The 26,313-nt window shown below is 38.0% G+C and overlaps 1 protein-coding gene across 5 annotated transcripts in view; it reads right to left on the reverse strand.

The window, feature by feature from the left end:
- Window positions 1-22,258, reverse strand: part of USP24 (ubiquitin specific peptidase 24) — a 48,767-nt gene extending 26,509 nt beyond the window's left edge. For 3 of the 5 annotated variants that reach the window (XR_004498453.1, XM_033516295.1, XM_033516294.1), the window contains exons 1-30: window positions 22,027-22,258; window positions 20,999-21,066; window positions 19,408-19,551; window positions 18,773-18,895; window positions 17,864-17,899; window positions 17,228-17,293; window positions 15,667-15,732; window positions 14,790-14,864; window positions 13,915-14,073; window positions 12,697-12,811; window positions 12,085-12,188; window positions 10,843-10,950; window positions 10,287-10,382; window positions 10,023-10,184; window positions 8,721-8,765; window positions 8,054-8,161; window positions 7,307-7,456; window positions 6,539-6,670; window positions 5,905-6,016; window positions 5,584-5,660; window positions 4,564-4,704; window positions 4,356-4,409; window positions 4,063-4,178; window positions 3,294-3,360; window positions 3,022-3,132; window positions 2,543-2,641; window positions 2,293-2,463; window positions 1,590-1,675; window positions 1,353-1,446; window positions 935-1,090 (exon numbers count right to left, since the gene is read on the reverse strand). Coding sequence is in view for 4 of the 5 variants with exons in the window: in XM_033516295.1 (XP_033372186.1) it covers window positions 935-1,090; window positions 1,353-1,446; window positions 1,590-1,675; window positions 2,293-2,463; window positions 2,543-2,641; window positions 3,022-3,132; window positions 3,294-3,360; window positions 4,063-4,178; window positions 4,356-4,409; window positions 4,564-4,704; window positions 5,584-5,660; window positions 5,905-6,016; window positions 6,539-6,670; window positions 7,307-7,456; window positions 8,054-8,161; window positions 8,721-8,765; window positions 10,023-10,184; window positions 10,287-10,382; window positions 10,843-10,950; window positions 12,085-12,188; window positions 12,697-12,811; window positions 13,915-14,073; window positions 14,790-14,864; window positions 15,667-15,732; window positions 17,228-17,293; window positions 17,864-17,899; window positions 18,773-18,895; window positions 19,408-19,551; window positions 20,999-21,066; window positions 22,027-22,243 (3,258 nt within the window). In the remaining variant the exon portion in view is untranslated. Of the gene's footprint in view, window positions 1-934; window positions 1,091-1,352; window positions 1,447-1,589; window positions 1,676-2,292; window positions 2,464-2,542; window positions 2,642-3,021; window positions 3,133-3,293; window positions 3,361-4,062; window positions 4,179-4,355; window positions 4,410-4,563; window positions 4,705-5,583; window positions 5,661-5,904; window positions 6,017-6,538; window positions 6,671-7,306; window positions 7,457-8,053; window positions 8,162-8,720; window positions 8,766-9,740; window positions 9,829-10,022; window positions 10,185-10,286; window positions 10,383-10,842; window positions 10,951-12,084; window positions 12,189-12,696; window positions 12,812-13,914; window positions 14,074-14,789; window positions 14,865-15,666; window positions 15,733-17,227; window positions 17,294-17,863; window positions 17,900-18,772; window positions 18,896-19,407; window positions 19,552-20,998; window positions 21,067-22,026 lie in introns of those variants that run through there. The other 2 variants (XM_033516296.1, XM_015636457.3) reach the window with 2 other exon arrangements.
- Between the last annotated feature and the right edge of the window lie 4,055 nt (window positions 22,259-26,313).

The raw sequence follows: 26,313 nt of genomic DNA on the forward strand, positions 1-26,313 counted from the left end.
AAACCTAAAGGGAAGCAACCACGAGAAAATTCCTACACTAATCTTGGCACACACCAGGAAGAGAAGAGAATAATTTTGTCTAATGTTCTGGAAGTAGTTGGCAATTGGTCCTCCAGCCTCAACTTGTTCAAATCACATTTGTCATGGGTTCTTATAAGTAGTGGGACCTGCAAGTAGAACTGAAGTGTTCAGCTTTCAGTGTGCTGGTTAGTGTGTCCTACCAACAACACCAGCTGAACTCCTGTAAGCCTTAAAATCCATTCACTGAACTCTAGGAAAGAATCTTCACAGGATCCATTCCAGCATTTTGGCCAAAGAGTTCAGCAGAATGCTTAGGGGTAGGTGTTCTACTCTACCTGTGCAGCCAAACAGGCCAGAGGCCTCTTGGTAAAAGCCCTGCACGTTTGGATAGTGAAAATTCTTCCCAGCTGAATGCTTTGTAAAAACACTCATCTTTAGACAGAAAATGGGAGACTTACACAGCACAAAGTTTCTGACAAATTTAATCAAGCAAAACCAATTTAACTTAAAATAGCTCCCATTAATTTTTAAGGGCCAACTTTTTTCATATATATTTTTTCATAGATACACACACTGAAAATTGCATATTCAGAGATCTAGAGATTCCAGCAGGAATTTTATCTAAACAGTAAGAATTTGATTGTTTCTTTGCTCCTCTCCACTTACTTCAGAACACTTCTTCCACCTTGCAAATCACACAAAGAGGGGCTGTTTTCTCAGTAAAGTCTCTGAAAGGGAACTTTCTGTCCCTTTCATTCTGTGTAAAATTTACTACATGCACAAAAGCAGACTTTGTCACAATATTTGCCTTTTTCATAATGACCCCATCACAGTGGACTCCTGCCCAAAAAGCCTAGAAATATTTAACTCTTACTGCTTAGAAACACAGAAAGAAGCAAATTTGTTTTCTTACCTCTAAATTGTAGAGCACTCTGAATGTGGACATGCCTGGAGCAAAAGATCTGAAAAGACTTTCTAGTATTGAACTGGCACTGGGCTGATGTTGGTGTTTTGAAGACAAGGATGGGGATTTTGAGGACTGAGAACTGGATTCTGAAAGCAGTGTTTTCTAGGAGGAAAAAGCCACAGAAGAAATATTTTGAGACCCCTGTGTTTTGCTGTAATTGGGAATATAATTCTTACAACCCCTGTAATAACCCTCTCACCTTTGGCTGCTTGAAATAAGTCAATAATGAACATTGACTTTACAGGAATATTATTTGGCTGTAGTTTCAAACCCTCTGTGTATAATAATCTGACAGGGAATTTAAGGAACCTGGTAGTAAAATCCCCTTTGTGTAGCTCACCCTGATCAATTATTTAATCCATACCTTCCTTCCCAGAGAATCAAGCTGATCAAGAGCCTCCTGAATAGCTGGGTCAGTGGGAATCAGGAGCAGAAGTTTCCTCACTCTCAGTGTTATCCTGAAAAGAAATCAGAAGTTACATGCATGAATCAAGGGCTCAGCCACACTGGCCTGGTGGATGCCTGCACACAGTGGAGAGAGTATTCAAACTGGGTCCTGTGAGCAATTCTTTAATATTTAGTAACCATTTAATCTGCTTACCTTGGCTCCTCCAGGTTAGCAAGCTGGTAAAGCATATCAAACACATTACACACGAGAGCCATGACCACTCCAGGGAGGGATTTCTCCTGAGAATTAAGCAGAAATACAAAGGTCTTTTTCTCCTTTCTCTGTTACATGTAAATTTAACAGAGCTCTTCACTGAAGCAAATGGCCCAGATACCAACCTGACCCACAGAAATCCCAGCTACTTTCTAGGCTGAGACAACATTTAAATTTTTACACTATTCCATTTTCCTTTTAACAGCCAATTTGTGAAGTCAGCTGTTATGACAAGCAAAATTTCAAAGCAGACCAGGAGTGATCTGAACATGCCAATCGATGCTTCTTCTTTTATTTTCATACTGAATCTTTATTAGTAGTGAAATTATGGAAATCTCTACCCTCAACAAATACACAGTCTCATAATTAAACCAGGTGAGTCCTATTTGTTTAAAAGACCCTGGAGAGATGAATAAACACCAAGCAGGCTACCACAGGTGACAGAGTACAGATTATAAAGTCCAACCTGCATGCACAAGGCAGTTGTGTATTCAGATGATTTGTTTCAATTGCAGTTTGAAAGCAAAACCAGATTACTAAAGATTAGAAGATCATACTGGAGCTCCTACTCTCTCCCCATCTATCCCTGCTTCAGGAAACATCTGAGGGAAGGCTTCAGGTCATATTTTACCACATACTTTACCTGTTCCATTGCATAGGATGAACTAAACACACTGCTGCTGTTGCTGGAACTGGTTGAGGAATCTGCAGAGCTCCCTGATGGAGTCCCACTTCCTGATGTTTTTACTGTAAGGATTTGTTCATCTGAGAAGCCCAGCTGGTGGAGTAGTTTCTGATCTTTGTTCACTGTTAGCTGTAAGAAAATATCTACTGTTTAGTTCTGGAAAAGACTCAATTTCATAAAGAATGGGAATTCTTTATAGTTAACATACCAGGCTGTCATTGGCAAATATCTGTATATTTTCCACAGGTGAATTCAACATCTTTGCTATCTTCCACCTGACACTTCCTACAGTTTCATTGCTATGAGCCTGTGAAATTAAACAACACTGGTTCAGTAAGTCTGCTCGAGCAGTAAATGCCAAGAAAAATTAAAAATCTTCCAAAAGAGTCTTTCTGCATAGGGTGGCAAAAGTATTGTTCCTAAGAGTGACAGGATAGGACAGCACAGTAATGCTCCAACACCCACAGTGAGCAAAAAACTTTATTTTTCCCATCTTGGAATTTAATTATTGAAATACATTTGGTCCACAGACACTTCCATATACATATTTTTACCATTTTCAAGAAGAGTTTTGAAGCTGACTGAGTCTTCATAACCATTTTACTCTATTCAGTCCAGGTATAAAACCCACCAAGAGGGGTTATATAAACAACAGTCCATGGCACACACAAGCTGGGCACACCTTACCTCTATGGTGAAGGTATCTTTGGTAGACTCATATGTAACATTAAGGGTTAAAAGATGTCCATGGAAAGAGGCACCATGAGGTAGAATAGTTCGGGGAACAGAGTAAAGGTCCTACAGGAAGAGAAGGGTGACAGTAAATATCACTCTTGAAAACCAAGACATCTCTGTGATGGTGGCTAACTAGGGCTGAATGTTTAAATAACTTTTAGTGTTTTTAATAAAATTGGAAGTTGTGTTCTTAGCCTTGCCTAGTAGGAAATTACACATCTTACCTCTATTGTTATCACATAACGCTCTGCCAACAGCAGCAGTCTCTCAATTATTACAAGTTTAGTTGACCTAAAGATAAACATTGAAAACAAGAGTAACTTGTCTTGCAGATTAATTTCCAACGCCCACGGGGAACTACCATGAATTGTCTGATTTTGAAGGTACCTCCTTAAACTTGGGAGTTAATTCAGCAGAAATGAACTAAGAAAACAGGCCAAGAGGCTCATGATGTACTGCTTGAGATGTTGCCAGCTTCAGAGGAAGATTAATGTTTCTAAAGGTCCCACCCTATGCTTCTACATTTAAGTTACACATATTCAGGTATGACTAAATTAAGCTTGAGGTTGAAAAAACAACCTTTTCTCTCCTAATTTAAGAAGAACCACAGGTAAATCCCACTGCCTCAGAAATATTACATGATTAATAGGCTGGTAGTAACCTGTGGGGGTTTTTGTTTGGTTTTGGTTGGTTGGTTTTGGTTTTTGGGGGGCTGGAGGCAGGGTGGTTTTTTTTTTGGTTTTTATTCATTGTTTTGGGCTTTCTTAATGTCTATTTGGTTTTGGTTTTATTTGTCTCCTTTCTTTTTTTAAACACAGATTTTTCAAAACCTCTGGAACTCCTTTTGCATAGCAATTGGAACATTCAACTGAGGAACCATCAGAATGTACAACTACCAATTACCGAGAATTTTAATTAGCACTCAAAATCTTGTGGGAAGCAGCTGGGAGCAAATGTCTGCTGTCATATTTATTCCTTTAGAAGCTGGCCTACCTGTAAGGAGACTGAACTGATGTTGCCACTGTAGGCATGGCAGTTGCTGTAAGCATTTTTGTAGCTCTGGTAACAGCGTGTGTTAATGTTGGACCACCGAGTGCAGAGCTGGCTGCCTGCAACACAGAGCAGAGAAAGGGACAGTCAGGATGTCCTGGAAAGCTCAGAGGACAAAAAATATTTGTGGAAAGAATTTTTTTCTTTAAATGGAATTATCATAGACAAGTATTCTTATTCTAAGATATAGAACCAAAGGGATGTAGGCACGAGAATAATTAAAATTTGTCCTTTACCTCTAATCGTGTGTAGCAATCAGCAATGAATTTCTTGTGCAGTGATACTGAATCCTAAAGATAAAATGGATAAATTAATTAGAACTTACACTAAAATCATGGGAATTACTCCAAAACTGACAGAACCCAACAAATCACATCACTGAACATGCAGAGTATCAAGGCTTTATGAAGGTCAAAGCACATTTATGTACAAATATATGCCTACCTTTTTCAATCTGGGAGTTAGATTAATATAGCTGTAATTTATTATCAGTTGAATAGCTTCATTGGCAATTTCTTCATCTGGGGACTCCATTGCTATCTTCCAGATGAAATCCATTCCTATTAATTCCAGTTTTTCTACACTCTACACAAGAAAGAACAACATTAAAACATGACTGGATTTCTTGCACAATAGTGAGTTGAACCACAGGTACAAAACTGGAAAAGCACCTTTTCATTAAAACTTGAAAATGTTCTTTTCCAACATGCTGCCAAACTTTGGCACAGTGCAAAGTTAAACCAACTGCTGCACATTTGTGTGTTTATATAAGAAAAAAAAATTGTTTACTGGCAGATAAACAAATTCCAAAGAACAATCTCAGTCAAGCCAACTGAAAAATTAAAAAATTTAAAAGCATGGAGAAATTTAATCTAGAATGGAATTTGTTTCAAAAAAGTCAACACGGTAACTAACCACACAATAAACCATCACAAAACCTGCTATGATAGTTGGCAAAAAATTCTGCATTTAAAATAAGTTCTCTGTGATAAAGATCTACAAAGTCTATAATAAACTACTTAACATATAACCATTAATTTAATAAAACCACTGAAGGATCAGAGTTAAAAATTATAGTAGGTTAGAATTTAAATACAATAAATCTAACTCCCATACAAAGAAGAAAAATAAAAAAAATCATTTAAAAAATACTTTCCCTGCTTGGGAGAAGAGAAAAATGCATACTAGAATTCACAGTTATTTAAAAAAAAAAGAGTTCAGCTGTTCCTCTTGCAAAGCAAGCTACAAACCAGCTTCCAGATATCAATTGCTGAATTTTAACTGTTGAAATTGTCAAAGTTTTAGCTTCAGAATGTAACAACGTTAATGCTACAAGGACAATCTGGTCATTAATACAAACATGACCATGTCAGACAGCTGCTACACAATCCCTGTCTCACCTGCTCCTATCCCTAAGAGGACACAGGTAGGGCACAGGACCCAAACTTGGCACAACACACTCACCAGTTGAGTTCCCTGCCTCTTCAGCCGATGGTCACACAGGTTCACATTTTCAAAGAATGTTTTAAATAAACTAAAACCTGAAAGTGAAAAAAGAGGGGCAGGTTTTTTATGCTGGTCAGGCTTAGTTTCTTTGTTTAAAAAGTAAATTTATCAAATACAAGAGATGAACTTTTCCCTCTAAAACTAATAAAGCTCAAAATGATAGACTCATTTATTACATTGATTTAAAGAACTGGTTAGCTGTTTGATTTGAAGGCCTAGGAAGCAAATTTCTGGTATATATTTCAACCCCAAATCTGTTCACCAAATCCATTTTCTTACCATTCATAGTAATTTCATAAGATTCCAGTTTAAGAATTTTCTCTTTGAAGAGCTGTTGCTGCACATCACTCTCCAGATCATGCTGTCCTTTTGTAAACCACTCAAAGCACATCTGTGAATGAAAGGCAGATCATGGGGTAATAACTTTTACCCTACTTGTCACTTCAAATATTTTAGTTTTATACAGCAAAATATATCAGATACCACTCATCTGTAACTCATCTTGCAGAAGGTTTTATCTACAGCAAGAGGTTCAAAATCTCATCTCCTGTAACCTCACATGTTATAGAGGCTGCACTGCAGATTTAGGGTACTTCATAGTCATCTTTCACCTAAATAATGCTGAATGTCTCTTGTGTCTGCACCAACTTCCATGTACCCCTTTTCAAACCAGCATCTCCAACTAATCTTCCAGCTAATGTCCCTCTTCCAGTCAAATTTAATGTTAAAAGAGTATCCTGGCCAAAAGTGAACTCCTAACAGTGGCTGCTCTTGCCTACACAAAGCATAAAATCCATGACTAGTTTGTGTTTGTTACTCACACTCCACATGTCTCAACAAACACACATGCTGCTCATGATTCATTAAAATTCCTTCTGCAACCACAGAAACCAACTTTTCAAGTTTTTCTTACCTCTCGATCCAACTCACAAACATCTTGGCCAGTTACAAGGCATTCCCAGATCTCCCTGGCACGATTCCAGCCCAAATAAAGGGTGGCTTCTTGCAGAAAGAATGCCAAAAATTTTAGATGTGCCTCCAAATACTGAGAAAGAGGAAACAAAAACTCAAGCTTAAGACTTTTCTTTCTGAAACAAGAACTCAGAACATTCTATTTATTTTATTTTATTTTTTTTTTGCAAAGTTGTCAAACAACAGTATATTTTGGAAAGCCTGGAAACAGAAACTGTTTGTGAGATTTATTTCTATTTTAAACATACTTTGTGGCTACCTTTCTAGAAACAAACACTGAAGTCCCCATGGATTTGCTCTTACTTTGCTGGTGGTGATATTATTTGACACTAAGTCAAAACTAGTGTGGAAAAAATAATTATCAAAGCATTAGCAACAAACTGCTGTTTGTGTGTGGCTTCTATGTGCTAATTAGCAAATCTGTTGCAGGTATTTAGAGCTTCACAAAACATTCAAGGGTATCATCTCTACCAGGAACTGAAGCTGGTGAAGAAGCTGCAACAACAGATCCTAGGCTGGGGATCTTCACCAGGTAAAGATTTTGCTAAGGAACTTGTACAGTTTTGTGCAATGTTTACACAGTTTTCTTCTATATAATAACAAAAGTACAATAAGCCTTCATAGATAAGTAGTAGAACTAGAGATAAAAACTAGAATAATTATTCAGCAGTGAATATCAAAGATGAAACAAGGTAAAGCAATCTGGTACCTCCCGGTAAGTGTATCGGCCATCCACCAGTGTCGCTCCCACCAGCCCTCCTGGGCCTGCCACAGATGCAGCCAAACGGTGACAGGATATCAAGCTTCCTGTCACCAACTTCACTATTTCAAAGTTTTTCTTTAAATCTTGAATAATGCTCTTGGCAATAAAAGAAAAGAGAGAAAAGATGTTTTTAAAATAATAGTTAAACAAGGATGTGCATGCAGCAATTTGCTCTTTTAAAGACATCTCATATCAGAAGGAGTCATGTTCTCCCACCCAGAGTCAGCTGTTCCCCTTCCAAACACCCAACCCCCCCAGTGCTGGTGTTTTCAGCATGTGCTGAAGATTGCAAAGTCCCACATCTCCACACTGCCACTCTACAGCACACATGACTGCTGGTAGTTTAGTCTGTTTTCCAAGAGTCAATGTCAATTCAATTACAAAGCAGTTAGTCTAAACATTAGCCATTGTTCCTTTTTTAACACAAACATGCCTGTTAATTATTCTACAAAAAGCTGAGAATAAAATAAATTAGTCCTGACACAGCAAACAGATTTATACATACACACATGCTCACAAAGGGACAGCACAGCACCTCTATTCCAACAGCTTGTTTACACTACATCACTAAACAACCTTTAAAATTGTTTATTAGCTAATTTATTATTTTTTTTTTCTAAATTCAACCTTCCATGCATGGCAGAGCTACACAGACACAAGAAAAGCTTCAAAAATGTCAGCAAATAGCCTTACCTTGTCTTGTTTTTGGTAAGTTTGCTTAATAAATGAACGCGTGATTTCGTGGAGCTGACGCAGGGCTGGCACCACCCACACAAACTGAGGATTATTGTGCTGGGACGACTGGTAGCAGGAAAGGTAAAAACAATTACCCATGTGGTACATGCTCAACAACAGAGTAACTTCCCTCTCAGACTCCTGGAAGCCTAATGATATCTGCTAATGCTGTTTCAAAACAACAGCTACCACCTCTGCTGGTTCAGTTACTTGTTCCTGCTCCCTTTTCAAACACACTCAGTGTGCCCTTCTTCACTTTCTACAAGAAGTCCTTTGATACACACATATGCCATTTTGCTATCCCTATTTTTAAGCCCAAATACCAGCTCCTTGCTAGAGAACATGCAAATTAAGTAGCCAAAAAGAACTCCAGGGAGAGATGACAACCACCACCTTCCTCAATTATGGGAGATGAAGCAGGTCTAAAAGGGCATAAAAGGGCAAATCCAGTCAAATTATGTTACTTACTGCTAAAGCAAGAGCAACAGAAGAAATAATTTAAAATACTGCTGAGGCTTAAGAGACAAGAGATTTCTGATTGGTGCTGCAAGCAGTTCCCTGATAGGAAGCAAAGGATACTTAAGCTGCATTTTGAAAGAGATCCTACAAAGAATAACCCTCCTACCTCATTTTTAGAACTGCTCATCACTTTTCTGGGAGGCTTCATTTTCTGTAAAGTTTGACCACACAGACCAGTACTGAGGTTGCTTGTTCAGAGAAGTGATGTCTGGTTTAAATACTGACAACACCCAAATACCACCTACACACTCAGAGAGGCAGAAGGAACCTGCCCATAACAGAGAGCTCTCCACTGAAAACTCCCTCACAAATTTGAGAAAGCTGCCTTAACATTACATTCCCTCCCAGTTTATGTCTTCATTTCCCTAATGAAGGGAAATAAGAACACCATGTATTTTAGAAGTTTGCTGTATTATGCTTACCCCAAACCCTTTTAGTTTATAATTACAGCTTTTGTTAGTGTTTCCCACTGCAGCACCTCTGTAAAAGCCCTTGCCAGAATATAATTAAAAGGAATTAGATTAGGAAAGCATAAGAGAAGATAAATAAAACAAAACCCAAAAAACTACAACTTTCACAGACATTGAGAGCCCAAGATTTGAAATCCATATTCATGAACACACACAAAGAATTGTGTGTTCATGTGTGAAGTGTGTTCAATATCAAGAATCAACATACTGTACCTCCTAAACATCTAAAATCCTCTAGATATGTTGTAACACAGACAAAATCTAATTTATCATGAAAGAAATGAACGAAAAAATACAAGCCTTTTTCTTTATTTACAGCATACTTCAGGCTGAAAAAAAAAAAAGAAGACAGGAGCATTCCTGCAGGCCTCAAGAAAAGCTGCCTGCTATGTGAACAGTGCAGGAGAGAATATATGCAGTCTTTTAAGCCATGCACATCTCTGCTGCTGCCAGGAAACAGTACAGGCAGCTTTGGGAATGGCTTCTTTATGTTACAGGAAAAGAGTTAAGTATTTTACTAAAATACAAAACTACTACAATTGAAATATTGATTTGCATTTTGAGACTTAATGGTCATGCCAGAACACATGCTTTACTCAAAAAAAAAAACTAATCTAGGCTTTCACATGAAAGGGACAGTTAAAATACTGACATACCTTTACAGTGGTTCCATTTGCAAATTCTAACCTTGGGCCCATCCTGGTAGTTTCCCATAAACTGATCACTCCTTGTGCTGAAAATTTGCTTAAAACAAAGGCAAGAGACTTACTATGAGTCTCATGATCAACAAAGTGGCTCACACAAAGCCTACCCCTCTCGAGGACTCCCCAAGGTAAGAACTTACAGATGGGACACACAATTTGTGCATCTTGAAAGAAAAGGGCAACATCGAGGCTAGATAAGATTTCATTTTGGAAAAGATAAAATAATAAACCAACCCTCTTAATATCCTCTATGCATTTGATGATGTAGCTCCTTTTGATTGCCTCTTTCACTGCATAAGCATCACTGAGGATTGTCAGGTGTTCCTCCAAGGCCTGCTGGATAAGACTACACGGTAACGTTGGAAGATGAGCCAGCTCCCAAAGAACCTCCAGAACCTGGAGGAAGAAGGGCAAGGATAGTCAGCACCTAGGAAGGACAGAGGCTAGCAACTCTCCATTTAATAAATCAAAAAATCCAAAGGAAAAGCATCCACTTGCCTTGCCAGTGGTTGTTTCCACTCGTGCTTCTCGGCCAATGCGCCCAATGAGGCTCAGCAGCTTCTGCCTCACTCGGTCACTCTCTGTCTCCCAGCTCTGGACAGCAAAGAGATCAGTGTTAGAGCACCTCTGTCAGGCTGTTACACCTCAAGTGGACACAAAAATGTAATCCACAATTGCTCTACTGCAGGAAAATCAAAATACAAACAAGTGTGTTTCCACCATAAGTATTTCCTTATTTCTGCTGTTGGGAGTTAAAGCATTAATTTGCTAAATTCTTTTTCAGATACTATTAGGGATTAAATATCATAACTAAATCTCACTAAGTCCCTTAGGACTGGCTACCTATATGTACTTTAAATCCAAGTCAATTAGGAATACAGTAGCAGATTAGGCTTTTGGGTTAACCTAGAAGTTAGCAGTAGAAGTGTTTTTTTAATAGCAAATTTCACATTTATAAAAAAAATATAAATGTGTTCAAGGCATTTGCCTTTCAGAAGGCTGGATGCACAAGCACATACCTTCCTTAGGAATCTAAATTCATGTGAAGACTTACCTTTTGGATTAGAACAAATAAATGATTGAGCTGATCAGAACTAAACTTCACAGCAGCTGCAGCAATAATGGTATGTATGTTCTCAATCACAGTGGAGGATTGTCCTGACTGAAAAGGAGGAAAACACAAGAAGGTAGATCTTTAACCCAAACAAACCAGAGAAAAACCTTAATGTAAGCCTTATCCTACTATTCATACTAATGAGTGAGAATAGCAGCTTTTGACATGGTAGAAACACAAGTTCAGAGTCAACTATCTGCACTCCATTTCCCTGAGAAGTCTTAACTCTAAAGCAGGAAACTACAAGTCTGCCATCATTACAGCAGCCTCAAGCTGCTGCAGTGGCAGCAGTACAAACATCACCTTTTCTATTGCTTGGTGAGGTTCACGTGTGAGGTGTTGAATATTTGAAACTCTCCCAGGCTTTACTCAAAAATGAGCAATACAAAATCTCCTCCCACATGGATGTGAGCACCATGGTAACAACAGCCAGAGAGGGGGAGGAAGTATTGCTTTTTATTAAAGAATAAAAGTGAGAGAGCTAGAATCACATTTCAACTCTGCTAAGCATTAAAGACTTGCTGCCATGCCACACAAACTGCAAAGCTGACCATGTTCAGTGAGTTCAGTCTAAAATATCAATATTTGCACAGAGAAGAAAACCATTTCCTGTAGTGGAAGATTAGTTTCTTGTCAAACTTTCCATGTGTCATTTGCATAAACACTCAAACCACCTCCCCCACAGAGTGAAAAGTTGAATATCCTTAAAGTGAAGGCCAAAAGATGAGTTGTCAGTCAATTATAAGACTGTACAGGAAGGTAAATGGGAATTCATACAGTTGGAGCCTGCTCTCTTTAAAGTCACGTTCTGACTTTAAATCCACACCTCCAACCACAAACATTAATATCCTAGTTTGGTCTAGACAAATATTCTTGTCACCTGTTTCAGGCTGACAAATTTTTATGCCAAGCCAAATACTTTTACAGTTCCTTAATGCTTGTTGCAAAGAACTGAACTTCATCACAGGATTTAACAGCTGTGATACAAGAAATTGCCAGAACAATTGATTTTACATGGTAAAGGAAAAAGTAGAAGGAAGTCTTTGCATTAATTATACTGTTAAAATCTCAACACCTCCACATTGCAACAGAGATGTACAGATTATTTTTAAAAATGCCTTCATTGGAATGTTTACTTTTGGAAGACAGTCTAAAAACACCTGCCTAGTCTTGACTGCTTACCTGAATTCTCCAAATTTTAGTGAGCTCATCTAAAGATAATTTACTGCCCAGCAGTTCAATAATTCCCTTTATACGATCACAGTATTGTGCTTGGTCTATATTACCTGTGAAACAAAGAAAGACAACTCAATGAACATATTTCAAACAGTATTAGAGACATTAAATTAATATAAAAAAACTAATTACTTTAAGAGAGAACAAAGCTATCTTAATTTGGAAACTCTTTTTTACTGTTACAGACAAGTATCAGTACAAAGAAAAAGAACAAGGCTGTTTCCATTTTTTGTTTTGCTTCATACATGTGATAGCACACCTACAGAATGTTATTACTTGGGGAGAAAAACACCTCTTTTCTCTGTGTTTTAGAGGCTAACAATATACAAACTGAGAGTAAAAAACCCCAGGTACAGCAGAAGACATCTGCACAGATGTCAAACTGAGGACTAGGTGATTACTACAGAATTTGCAGGATTTTACTTTATTTTGGAGACAACAAAAAACGTGAAATCTTTGGTTAATAGTGCTCATTAAAATGTATTGAAAAGGAAAGATGAGATTTTTAAATTTAAGTCATTCAAAGCATGTGCCAAAAGGCTTTGTGAGTGTTCTTACCTTCCAGAGCAATCGACAGGACTGAATTCTCCACGAGCCAATTTAGCAGTCGGTCTGTGTCTATTGCATTCTTCACTGACTTGGACACAGTGCTGTCTTCTATTAATTTTGTTACCTAAAAATTGCAAAATGTAAGATTTTAACAAAAAATTCCCACCTGCATCATGCACTCACACAAACACACACACACAGTGAAATCTATTAAAAAAGGTTCATGATGAAGTTTAAGTGTGAATCCTGAAATATTTTGTGTACAGAAGGTGTTTGGATTTTTTTGGGTTGGCTGTTTTTCGTGGGGTGTTTATTTTTTAATTTATTTTTTTTTTAATAAGCCACTTAAAGGCAAATTCCTAACCAGAAACACCACGTCATCAGTCTCTGATGCAGCACAATCTCGTTCTCAGTCTGACACAGAAAAGCTGGCCTGTGCTGCCAGGTATTTTTCTACAGATATGCCAGAAATAGGTTATCTCAGGCTTCTGCTTGTTACACTCAAATCAGTGTCCTACTTTTTATCCAATACTGAACTGATACAGGCTCCTCACTCCAGGGAGAAAGAGCAGATTTCTGCTAAAATCTTCAAAAGCTGCACTTTTATAAATTCACCACGGATACACAGCATTTATGATTAAGAACCAAACAGCAATGAGATTTAACAACTCAATATTCTCTTAAATGGAGAAGGAAAGAAGCAGAAAAGATGGACTCTGAAACACTACGGTATCCACATACAACTGTACTAAAAAATACAATATAAAATACTGCAATTATGTAGTGCAATGACCTGATGTGAGTGGGTTAAGACATCAATATAGGTTTAAGTCCTATTTGGGTTTTCTTCTGTTTCTTCTCAGTGAAAGGAGAAAAATGGGATGTACCACAGGATGCTCAGGATTATCCCAGAGTGAATATTCAATGAATAGCATCGACCACTGCTTATAAATCAATTTAAAATTGCATTTCTTAGAACAGTGTACTTTTCAAACTATGTGTAACTGGGAGGCCTTGCAGTGGCTACTAATACTAAGAACAACTCCTGTTATATTAACTTCTTTTGGTGTTTATTTTGAACTGAGCTTTTGTTAAGGCAACGTAACTTGCAAGAAAATTTTGCACCATCTCTTTTTTTAAGGCTGTGGTTTCAGTGGCTTATTAACAACCCATCCTACCTAAACACATGCTCTTGTGCACACAGAAACAGGCAAAAAGCCAACCTACTTCTTTGAGGGAATTCATTTTTGCACTGAAGTGGGGGGATTTCAACATGCGCAGCAGAATGTCCAGCCGCAAGTCATCGACCGCCGTGACCAGGTCAGGTTGGAAGCGCATACACAGCAGTTTGATCCCAGACAAGAGCTCAGGGATACTCACCAGTCTCTGTTTGAAACAAAACAACAACAAAAAAGGGACAAACAGAGGTATTGGTATTTTTGCTATTCTGCTACAGATGTCAGTAATTCACAAAGAGTAGGTTTAGTGACCAAACAGATTCTTCAATCAAAACACAGTACCTGGTACATCTGAAAGTATTATTTGTACAGTAGGTATTTTAAGATAATCAAATCTTTGGTTAAGGCTTCAGATTCTTCTCTTTTGGTTCAATAACCTATGAATACTTTCTTCTTTAAAACTAACTATTTTTAACTAAGTAAAAAGTCAATGCAATATAACAGAACTGAATGCCAAATTCAGGGTAATGCAGGAAGTAGCCACAAGTTTCACAGACACTTTACTACTGAATTCTCAGGAGCAAACAGCTAATGCAACAGTAATATGAATTAAACAGACTGCAAGACAGCAAATATCTTTGAGTCAGAGAGTGAGCATTCAGCATGCTGCACAAAGGGACCAACCAAACCAAATATTTGATAGCAACAGTGGCAAAGTATTTTAAAAAGGGTCATAAACCATATATTTACTGAAAAGGGTATTGAATAGCTGGGTAAATGCATTTTCATTATGTCATTCAGTCAGAATTCAGAACAGGCTGCATTCTTGCCAGGGAGATGAAAGCTATTGTTCTAGTTTACATTGACAGCATTTCCAAGACAAGCAGGAAGTTCTTCCTAAATATTTCATATGTAAAATGTTACCTTGTCTTTCAAGTCCTTCTCTTCTACATTCTGTACATATTTAATCATTTTGTGAATGACTGGATCCAGCATGGGCTAAAGAATGTGAAAAAAGGCATGACAATCATTTTAATGTTTCCTGAAATCAACTGAATTACTCGAAAGACGTGACTGCAGCAAAAGGAAATACTTAGCTGAAAGCTCACAATTACCTTAGAGATAAAGCAACACCTACAACAAAGATAAAACTATCCTGGTAGCTATGTCCAGGAAAATATAAAAGCAATTAGAGTAAGAACCCATTTCAGACCACTGTAATGCAGGTTTGCAAAAAGACAGACTGATTGCCCTCTAAAAACACATCAGTTCTTAGGTGCATGTGCCTCTCTTACTCCCAGGGGCTTCTAAACTACATTCTCTTCAAATAAAGTCTTTCAGTCACTTAAGTCAACAGTTTTTGGTGGTGAGGGCAGGAGTGAAGCCTGGAGTATGTTTGCACATACAAAGAGGTCCTGGTGAATTTTTTTTCCACGATTTTTGGAGTGTAAACTCTCATATCCATGTGCTTGATCTCAGCCAGAAAGTTAAACTAAAAGCAAGATCCATCCTTCAGGCTGGATTCTTTTCCCACATGGTTTCTACTGCTCAAGCTTACTAATGGCAGCAGTAAAGTTTCTCACTACTGCAGATGTAGATGCATGACTACAGATGATTGCTTGGAAAATGAATCTGAACATTGTCTGAGCCCTTTATTCATCACCTCAGGATGCTCAAAATGGTTCTTGTACTTTCTGCAATGTGAGGTTTGAAGGCTTTTCAAATTAGTCACCAGTTTCACACCAACACAGTTAGAAATTAATTTTCAGTCCTCTTACAAGTCATAACAAAGACATTTTACCTGTACTACAGAAGAGTTAAGATATTCTGCACAAACTCCAAATGGCTGAACTAGTGCAGAGATTGCCTGAAAGGAAGACAGCAAGTATTTAGGTGCATATTTAAGAAATATTTTCATGGTTAGCAATCTATAGCTTAAAAGACAAATGAAGATGAACAAGTATTATTTATATCATATATCTCCAGTCATTTGCTATGATTGTTTTTGGTATGCAAGTCCTTTACAACAACACATGGTTTAAGAGAGATTTACTCTATGGCACACAGTAGAGTATGTGTTATATATTATATATGGCATACAGTATGTGTTACATTTTTTTGTCTGAAATAAAAAAATGCCTTCCCAGTTTTTACTAATCTTGGTCCTTCCATCACTCTGTTCAGTGTTCTCTGACAGATCCTGTTTCAGTCACAGAAATAAACAGACGGAAAGGAACATATCACATTTTGCTTGCTCTCTACAGCAATCAGAAGTGTGAATGCAAAATTTAAGGTTAAAGCCATATGGCAAATTTCTTTCCCAAAGCAATACGTGGGAGAAAGCTTTTGTAAATGTGTCATATACATGTCAAGATCTCTTCAATGCATGATTTTAAAATGGCATCTATTGTCAAGAAATTAAATGTAGAAAAACATTTGTTTGCCAATAAATAATATCAAAATCAGTTTCTTTTCACACTGGATCAAGAATTGTGGAACTGAGTGTACAGCAGTGCAATCCAAGGCCCAAATTGACGCTGACCCAGATTTTCTTCCTAAGCAAGCAGTTATTAATCATTAAACAAAGTCAAGTCAAAGTTTCTGTTACAGAACTGGCATGTAAATCAAGGTTTTCCTTATTCTTCTGTCAAGCTCACATATGAACCTATCTCTATATAAAGCAGAAAATACCAATATCCCAAGAAAAGGAGCTGAATTCCCCCCAAGTGGCACGTCACTGAAAGCAGAGTGATTTTATACTGGGGGACAAGGCTCCCAATGACAGTTTTCCTTTAGCCTCCTCACGCTCCAAAGCTTGAAAGAATTGGAAGTCTCCTGAATATAGGTTAGGAAGCTAAAACTAACCAAATTAGTCTTCATCACCAAAAATAGTTTGGCTCTGTTGAACCAGTCAGTTTTTAAGACATTGCTCTTGGAAAGTTGTTTAGGCTGTCTGTCTTCCTAAGGATTTTTTTCCTTAAGCAGTGATTTCTGTAATAAATGACAGAAGTCAATTCACTTGCAGCTAAATGCAGCTATGGGTGCAGTAAACAGAAAACCAGGGACATACTGGTGAACATACAATCAAACAACTTTGATTGATGTCTAACCAGAAGGCTGAATGCTAGCAGAAAGGTACACTAATTTCTCCTCTTTTCTGTGAAGTCTTAATTGCTCTTCAGTCAGGATTCTTATGTACAACCTCATTTGACCTCCAGTCTGACAGCACTTCCCCAGGGCTCTGTGGGACTGCTGCTCTGGTACCAAAGAAAAGGTAAAAGCACTGCCAAAAGGGACATTGCTGGTTCTACATGAAGGGTAAAACGGAAAGGGAGAAGTCTCATGACAGAAGATGGACTTACCCCAAGCTCAATATCTTCAGAATTGAGTTTGGACTGAATTGCTGAAAATCCACCCAACTCCGCAAACTGAAATAAAATAATCAGTATTACACAGTGAACTACAGTATTTTCTTTTTTAAATAAGAGAGGATAGAGAACATTCCACTGACAGTTCCTGACATGTCAAGTGTCCTTTACCACGGAACATCCCATCCAAAAAAAGCTTCGTATTTTCATGGGAATTCAGGGAATGTCATGCAATTATAGATGGTAGCAGGGTTTAAGCATCAAGCTATAAACTCTGTCTTGAGTAAAACATGGACACAGGGAAGAAAGGTAGACCACATACAGCAACAGCTGACTGGACTGGCACTTTTGCTTGGGGGACCTTTGATGGCAGCCTCAGCTGGGCTCTCAGATTCCTCGAGTTATAGATCCCATGTTAGAGTAAAGGTGCTCAGGGGAGAAAGCAGCAACTCAACAAGTTATATTTTATAAGGCAGGATTAAAATCTCAAACTATTTTTTTTTGTGGTTGTCAGAAAAGTGAGGAGTGAAGAAACAAGTCAGGGCAAGGTGAGGATGGGGGAGAAGAAATTATCTCTGAAGACCAATGAATTCAAGTGAGAAACAACAACTCTGGTTTACATTTACCTACCCTGTTTACCAGATCCACCAGCCACCCGTGAGGCTCCTTGAACAATAAGAACAGGAAGAAATTAGCAGTTGCAACATCAATGTTAAACATTTGTCTACTGAAACAGACATTTGGACACATGTTCAGCCCATTAAGCCACATCTCAAATGGATGCACTATTACACAAATAAAACAATGTTTGTGACAGCTCCTGTGTTAAGTGTAGCTGGAGCTCTGGTTGGTTTTCATGAGCATCATCCTGTTTTGGACTCTGCCTGACATCACTGTCCATGTGCTGTGGCAACAGATCACAATGTGGCTGCTGACTCACAAGCAACTGTATTTATAGCACTGTGGAACATTACTTTCCCAAAGCAGCAGATGCAGAATTTTCTTTCTATGGCCACAAACTTGTTTCCTGAAGGAGAAATCAAATCCACTGATGCTGTTTTGGACCCACCCATCTGGAACAACTGTGACAAGAGAGTGCAAACCTCAAAAACTGCCTCCTTGCCAGTGTGTTTGAGTTGAAGGTATTTTATCCTTGACTGTCAGAAAAGCCTGAATTCTCTACTAGAACTGAACACTTGGAGTTATCCTGGTCATTTCACACTCAACAACCAAACAGATGTCAGTTCTTAGACACACAGATCCACCCGTTGTGCGCTTCATGTCCCAAGTAACACACAGATTGTTGTGCTACTTTACCCATGAAAATACACCCATTTCTAAATGTAGCCTCTAACAGAACTGGAACAATTTGAGAGCACAAATTAATGTCTACAGACCAACATGCACTCCACATCTATTTGCAATAATTCTTGGTGACATATTTAAACTTTGTGTTACAAATACCTACTAAACAAGCAATCTTATCTGAAACAAAGACATCCACCCTAAAATTAGTTTTTAGGGCATGGCCATGCTTACCTTCTGAAAAGTGGATATGGGTGAGACAGCATGCATGTTCCCCTCCCCAAAGACTTCTGCCCAGTTTCTCTGGCACACCTTCATTCGATTCTTGAAATGATATTCATTGTCGGGATTAAATGCCTTGAAAGAAAAGCCCATGGCAATGAACAGGTGCCTTATGTCAGCTTCAAAACTTATCTTGACAATATTTGACCTTTTCAGCTGAGCATTCTCCTGGCTGACAGTTAAAGATCTAGCAAAAAATAAAGCTGAATACAAGCCCCCTGCTTCTGCCTCTCAGTTCTCACCATATAAAGCATTTTGAAGCCTTTATTCTGTAGAGACAATGTCCAATAACCATGTGAGCCAGAGGTCCATAAAACAGAGAAGTGAACTCAAAGTATCAGTTTTAAAAAATAAACAGTAAATTGACAAAAATGTGATTTTTTAAAAAAAGTGATAATTTTCAGAAGTTTTGAACAGCATCCACTCCTTTGAATTGCAGACTGGATGTAAAATATCTGCAGCAATCAATAGCTGCAGGTTTTAAGACAATGAACTACAACTTAAACAGCTGGAAAAAGCATCAGCTGCATAAATACAAAATGCCAACCAAATACCCAGATGTTAGAAACTGCATCAGAGTCAAATACCATTGTGAGCACACCAAGCAGGCCCACGGGGATGGGATCTTGTTTTACTCTTTCTGCAACCAGGTCCACCAGCAGCATGAGCATGTTGTAGATTCCTTCATGGATTTCAGTTCCCCACTTGTGAACAGCACTGGATGTCAACAGCTAGCAAGGGGAAAAAAAAGGTAATTTTAAAAAAAGTTTGAGCACAATCACAAACAAGAACAAATTTATCAACTCCTGAGACTGTTTTCAGAATAAATGTTTTCTTGGAATGCACTCATCACTGGCTGGTGTGTTTTTCAGATGCTCTTTCTGCACTAATGGCTTAAGAGTTAATTCAGTTTGTAATTTTGTGGAAGAACACCTTAAATTACAGTTTATGACAGAAAATAAAATCTATCAAAGTGTTTCCATTTGCATGCACTAGTAGAGACTGTAACCTTTGCAAAGAACAACTAATATGAAACTAATCTGTTTGCAGATTGAACACACAACTATTAAATCTTGAAACAGGCAGCCATAAAGCTGCACTGATTCAGCTGAGGTAACCATTTACCAATTCCCACTTTTTGAGCAGCTTCTATTGGAAAACAAAGCACATGTACCAGGAGAGAGAGGTATTTAATGCTGCTTCCACCTACTGAAACATGTTCTTTAAATCTGGTTTCATGGCTGTTTATAAAGGACACTTGGCTGCTATCTGCAAATTTAATTTAATTTCTGCTGTGTCTGAACAGAAGCAGATAAAAAAACTTAACAGTTTAAATACAATCACTTTTTGTACCATTAATAGAGTTTCTTGTAAATATTTCAACAAATTGTAATTCAGCACATCCTGAACTTAGAAATCTGATTATCCTTCTGGAGGAACAATCTATATTGTTTATTTCACATGCAAAAAATACCAAGTGATATAAAACTATTGTATGTAAGATTAGTACTCTGAAAACTAAATGGAAAAAAAATTATTTTTCCCTTAAATTTCTGCCTTCCTTAAATGGAATTATATTCTCAGTATTTTAACACTAGGACAGAGTAACTCTTTATAGGGTATTTATGTGTTTTTATACATATGGTCTAAAAACTGGGCAGGAAATTTAGGCAGTACCTAAAGTGGATGGAATAGGGGGAAGTCAATTACTTTGAGGAGCTCTACAGAGAAAATTCACCACAGCCCAGAGAAACACAGGGCACTGAGAACTGAGGTAAAAGATAAAATTCTAAATGGATTGTGAACAGAATTTAGCAACCCTCTGAAGAAATAACAGAAAGAATAGTTAATAGAAATCTGAACATGAACTTGCCACCAGTGGCCATATCCAAGGGTCTTTAAATCTCTTTCTGGCCTCTAGCAATTACTACAGGGCTCTTAATTTAAGAGAAAGAAAAACAAACAAAAAGCTAAGTGCTAAAGCTGGCCAGAGTTACAAAATTGGGACCTTGTACAATTTAAATTCGAATTCCAATGATTTTAATCTCGGAAAATAATTTGAGTGTGATTTTATTCTAAGAACCCATGCAGTACTTGCCTGAAGTCTGTATTACAAAACACTATTCCCACCATGAACAACACAAAGAAACATTGAACTGACCTATTGCACCTACTTACCTTTTTAAATGCTTCAGGCATGCATCTGTCCATAAATCTCTTGCAATTCTCATCAGAATCAGAAAGACCTTTACAGAAAAGAGAGTGCTTTTTAACAGTATTTTTAAAAATTACTTTTTAAGATGACCTCAGGGATCTTGTTGCAAATTTAGAGGGAACACCAAACCAGCAGTAGTAAATGTGCTACTGTTCCTTCGTAACTAGCATGCTTTTTAAACCACAAAAAGCATGACTTGAAAGAAACTGCCTTGCAGAACTAAGAATTAATTTCCCAATACCTTTTACAGCTTCTCCAAGCATTATTAGCACCATAAGTAACTTGTAACACAGTTTACGATTCATACGTTACTGATGCTTCACAGCCTCCCTCCAAAACCAAATTAAAGCACAGCCCCTTAACACAGATTGGAAACAGAGAAGCAAACCAGAACCACTTAACAACTCCTATTCTTCCAAGAGATTACAACATTCCTTTAGTCTGCCATCAAGCATGACTGAAAAACTATCTTGTACTCTCATTATACACCAGTTGTTGGGTGTGGTGCCTCCATAACACTCTTAACCCCAGCCAAAGTACTGAATAAGAAGAGTAAAATTCAGTTCTAATGCAATATAAGCATTTAACCAGGGAAAAACAACCACTTATACAAGCATGGTACAGCAGAGATTGAGATGACAGCTTGCTTTTATGAATGGAAAATAGCCAGCACAAGAAAAAAACGAGTCAGTAATTTAGCTCTGAAAAGATGTAATTCCCGCAATTATTAGAACATAAAGAAACATGTGCGCTGCTTTTTGAAAAAAAACTTAAGTAAACAAATTACTTTAGAGAGAAAGAAAAGAGATCAATGTTGTTTTCACAGCACTGGGTAGAACAGCTCACTGTTAACCACTTTCCCAGAGATGTGGCTGCTGTGCAGGGTGCAAGTAAACAGCAACAAGATTAAAGTGAACGACACAACTGCACAATATTCTGTCTGTGACACCCTCTGAACAGATAATCTGTGTAATTGTGAAAGGGAACTTACCCAGTCTTGCCAGGTAGGTGGATGCAATTAGGCACTTGCCTAGAGACTCCTCCCGCTTGTAGGGTATGGACCAGTGATCTGTCAAAACTCTGCTCTCCAGTTCATACAAGTTGGTTGTTGGAAACTCAATCCCTTCACCAGAGCAATTCCCATTTTCATCATTTTTCTGTGGGTGAAAAAAACAAAAAGTCCAAGTGAAACAGTTTCCTAGGCACATTAAAGGGTTTAGAAAAGGCAGCTGTGCTTATAACAAGCATGTCAAATTCTCAACCCTCAGGCTCCTTGTGTTTTTCAAAGCAGAATTTAATATTTCAATTTCAAGGGATTACATACCTGGATGTATTTCGTGTAAGTGATAACTACTATGTTTACATAACTAATTGCTAACTAATTGCCTATTTAAGCAGCAAATCTTGTTCCATAGCATATCAGATCCTAGAGCCAGGTGATAAGTATTTCCAGTCCCTGGGAGACTGTAGAGTATGAATTTTGATCTCCATAGATCTGCACATTAATCCTCTGCTCAACAACTCCTGTAGAATATGGGAATAATTTACTCTAAGGGAAGCCCATTTCACCCCATCACATTAGAAATACAGGATACTGTTTCAGTACATCAAGATTTTCTTTTACTAATAATCTAAAGAAAAAATCTACATCAAATATAGTTGCCCATCAAGGTAATGTAATTATTCCTCTGAAGAAATAATGAGTTACTGGCAAGTATTCTGGAAGGTAAGAGGGAAAAGGCAAGCAGGTGACTGCAGCTAAGCTTTACAGGTTTCCTTGCTAGTGGCACTAAAGAGCAGCTATTTCTGTGCACAGGACACAGAATCACCCCCAGCTCCTCACCAAGTGCCATATGAGGTAACTGCCTCAGCAGCGCCAAAGAAAGAGTAGACAAGTTATTCATTTATTTTCTTTTGTTTATTTTTTAACCTCCCATGGATGCCAGGTACCCAATGTGTCAAAGAGTTCACATGGACTACCTTTCCCTGCCTCCACAACAGCAGGCAAAGCCAGCAGGAGAAAGGACAGAATGTCTGGATCAGGCCTGGCAGTGAGCAGGAGCCGCTGTCGGAGACAGTGGAAAACAAGAACAGTGATGGTAACAAGATCCCACTGAGAAAGAAGCCAGGGACATGGAGGGAGGAAGGACAAGCAGGAAACACATTGGAAAGTAAAAACCAGACACTGTCAGGAAAGTGAACGGAACAACTAGAAAGGAATAGACCAAAAGAAAGAACTGAACTCTGGAGGAGATGGTATACCAAGAATGAAATCAATGTATGCACACACAGAGTGCTTCCAGCTTTCTCACTGCATTTGCTATTTGTAGGATTAGACCTGTTTTAAAAAAGCAAATGTGTCATTCACCTTCATAATAATTCAAAACTATTAAGCCAAGGGAAAAGCAATTATACAGAGCTTAACCTTTAAAGTTCACGGACAGCACGCGGGCTGGAGTTACTAACGCTCTGGAGAGCAGCAGGACAATTTATAGGAACAGAACACTGCCTAGAAAAAAACACATACTGATGTTTGGGAAATAAACTGCCACCCTTCTCCAACCCCTACTAAACACTCAGTCCTCAGTTTGTCTTTATGGGAAGCTGCACTTTAGCAGACCTGAATATCAGCTTCTGAAACTGTGGTCACCTGATCCAGCACTGTGCATGGAAATCTTAATGTAATTCCCATCTAGCAAATCATACCCTGCTTAAATACTTCAGGTTTTGGAGAAGGGATGTTTGAAGGTCTACATGAAAAGACACTGAAATTACTTAGAAGTATTTTTTAGGAATTAAAGTGTTAATTATACAGCTTCTGTAAAGAACACCCATGCAGAAAACAAAACTATTTCCTACAGAAAATAAATGTGCAGTTATAAAGAAAGTGCTCACAGTAACAGAGCAGGAATGAACTTTTAGAGTAATAAAGGCAGGCTGAGTATAACATAAACACCCAATTACTGGGTGTTCAAGGACTACAGTTCAGCCCCAAATTGTAGCCAAGGAAAGCAACATTTCAACAAATGTTACAGAAGCAGAGCAACAGTTGTTTCATCCCTGGAGGAAAGTATCCACATTAAATAAACTCAGTGACAGCACCTGGTATCTCAAGAGGTGCAGAACAGCAATGCAGACCATCAGCTGTAGCTGAAAAATTCCACTTCTTGTTGTGCTTTCCCATCTGCATCCAAGCAATGCTGCTCATTAGTTACTGTTTCCACACAAGTGATTGCCATGGTCCATGACACAGAAATTCATATGGAAAGTGAAATAATACATGTCCTTCACTGTACATTCAGCTCCCACATTATCATAAATTATGCTTAGAACATCTATTGTCAGATTAACTCTACCAACAGTGCAGTGAAAAGATGGTTTTACACAAAAAATGAGTGTGGTATTGGGAATATTGCTCTAATAATAACGGGAACTATTTGCATTGAAGGAGCATTCTTTTGGCACTTTCCAGGAATTAGAGGCAGTGAGGCTTCTTGCCTGACAGTGCTCTGCTAGTAAAACCATGTGCAGAAAGTATCAAGTTCATTTATTAATTTTAGAACACAGCACATCCACATAGCTTCACAGCTACTGTGAAACTTGTGACAGTCTTAAACACACACCCAGGCAGTTTAAAACCCAAATTCCCCTCCAAACCATTAATAAATTTAACACTCTGTATTTCTGGGAGATTACAGCTATGTTCACATTATATTAGTGTAGACTGAGCTGTGTTTCTTAAAACAAATCTACTACAAGAAACAGTCTCTTTATACTGCTGCTCTTTCATAATTAGTGTCTCTCTCTGCACATGAAAAAGCCCAAACTGTTCACCACCCAATTTTTAAATAAATTTGGGCACTGCTCTTTAAAGTGAGGGATTTATTACCAGCAGCTGCTGCAGCAAGGTGAAACATCAGCTCAGTTCTTGCATCATCTTATGTTGGCTGGAGAGCTACACTCTACTGACAAAACTCCATGGAGGAAATAAAAGATTTTGAAGAAAAATTATGGTATATGTGAAAGTAAATAGGGTACAAGGCCATGTCAGCCTCCCAAAAAGTGGCTTTCTGAATCTTGGCTTTGGGGAATTACATGGGGTTTTGGGGTTTGTTTGTTGTTTATATATATGTGTATATATGTACATATATATATATATAAATATATATATAAATATATAAAGTTATCTCCCTCCCCTCAAATTGGTGACTTCAGAATAGTGTCTGCCAGTTGATGATGATCTGTACCAGGACTCTGTAATTCTGCATGAACAGACTTAGCACTGCACTGGCCCCAAACATGATAAGGATTTGTAGGGATGTTCTTTAGAATAGCAAAAAGCAAAAAATAAAACCCAACCCTAGTAACCAACTGGGTTACTAACCCTAGTAACCAATGGATCATCTAAAGATAAACTGTCTAAAAGGCTCCTACAATCACTCTTTTCTGCAGTAGGAAGCCATGGTGATAAATCTATGACTATTTCTGCAGCTGAAATTCTGAGACCAACAAACTTGCTGACAAAGCTTTAATATAGTTTTCCATGCCTTCTGATATATTTCATATTGCACAAAAGCCCTGAAGAGCCCCTCATTTTAACAGTCTTGGCTCTTCTGGCTTATTTTCAAGGTGTGAAAATGCAGTTGTGGCTAAACACACACACAGGCTCCCAGGAGAAATACCCTCACAGGAACAGGCTCAAGCACTGATTCAAGATTCCCTCTCGGGGGACCTGGAACCTCCCAGATTTGCTTGCAAGGCTGAATAAACAAAAATTGTTCAATATCTGATCCATAAAGCATTGCTTAAATCTGTAGCATAAAACTTTCTATTGAAGAGTAACACAGAACAAAGAATAGCGCAAAAAGTGAAATATGAATTAACTTTAATTGCCAAAAGGTCACTGTTTAAAGCTTAAAATGTATTCATGCAGTATTCAGCTAATTAACTCATCAAACACTGTTTAACTAAAGCCACTGACAGTTCTCATTCCAGTCACTTTACGTACAATAACAAGGAGTTTAAGACTTGTTTTGATTCTAATTGACAGCCTTAGTAATGAAATTACAGTCAAATTATAATTTAGATTCGTTAATTTGATTTTGATAGGAGGCTACCAACAGAATCTATTATCACCATAGCTAAGTCACATTATGTGCTCTTGAATCCAGTATAACTTGGGAAACAAAACCACAAACTCACGTTTCTTTCAACAAGCAACATGATCAGACTTTCTAAGACACCAGCAGACCAAGCAGTTACCTCCACCTCCTGCCTC

This window comes from Parus major, chromosome 8 (genome assembly GCF_001522545.3).
Source record: "Parus major isolate Abel chromosome 8, Parus_major1.1, whole genome shotgun sequence".
Taxonomy (NCBI): domain Eukaryota; kingdom Metazoa; phylum Chordata; class Aves; order Passeriformes; family Paridae; genus Parus; species Parus major.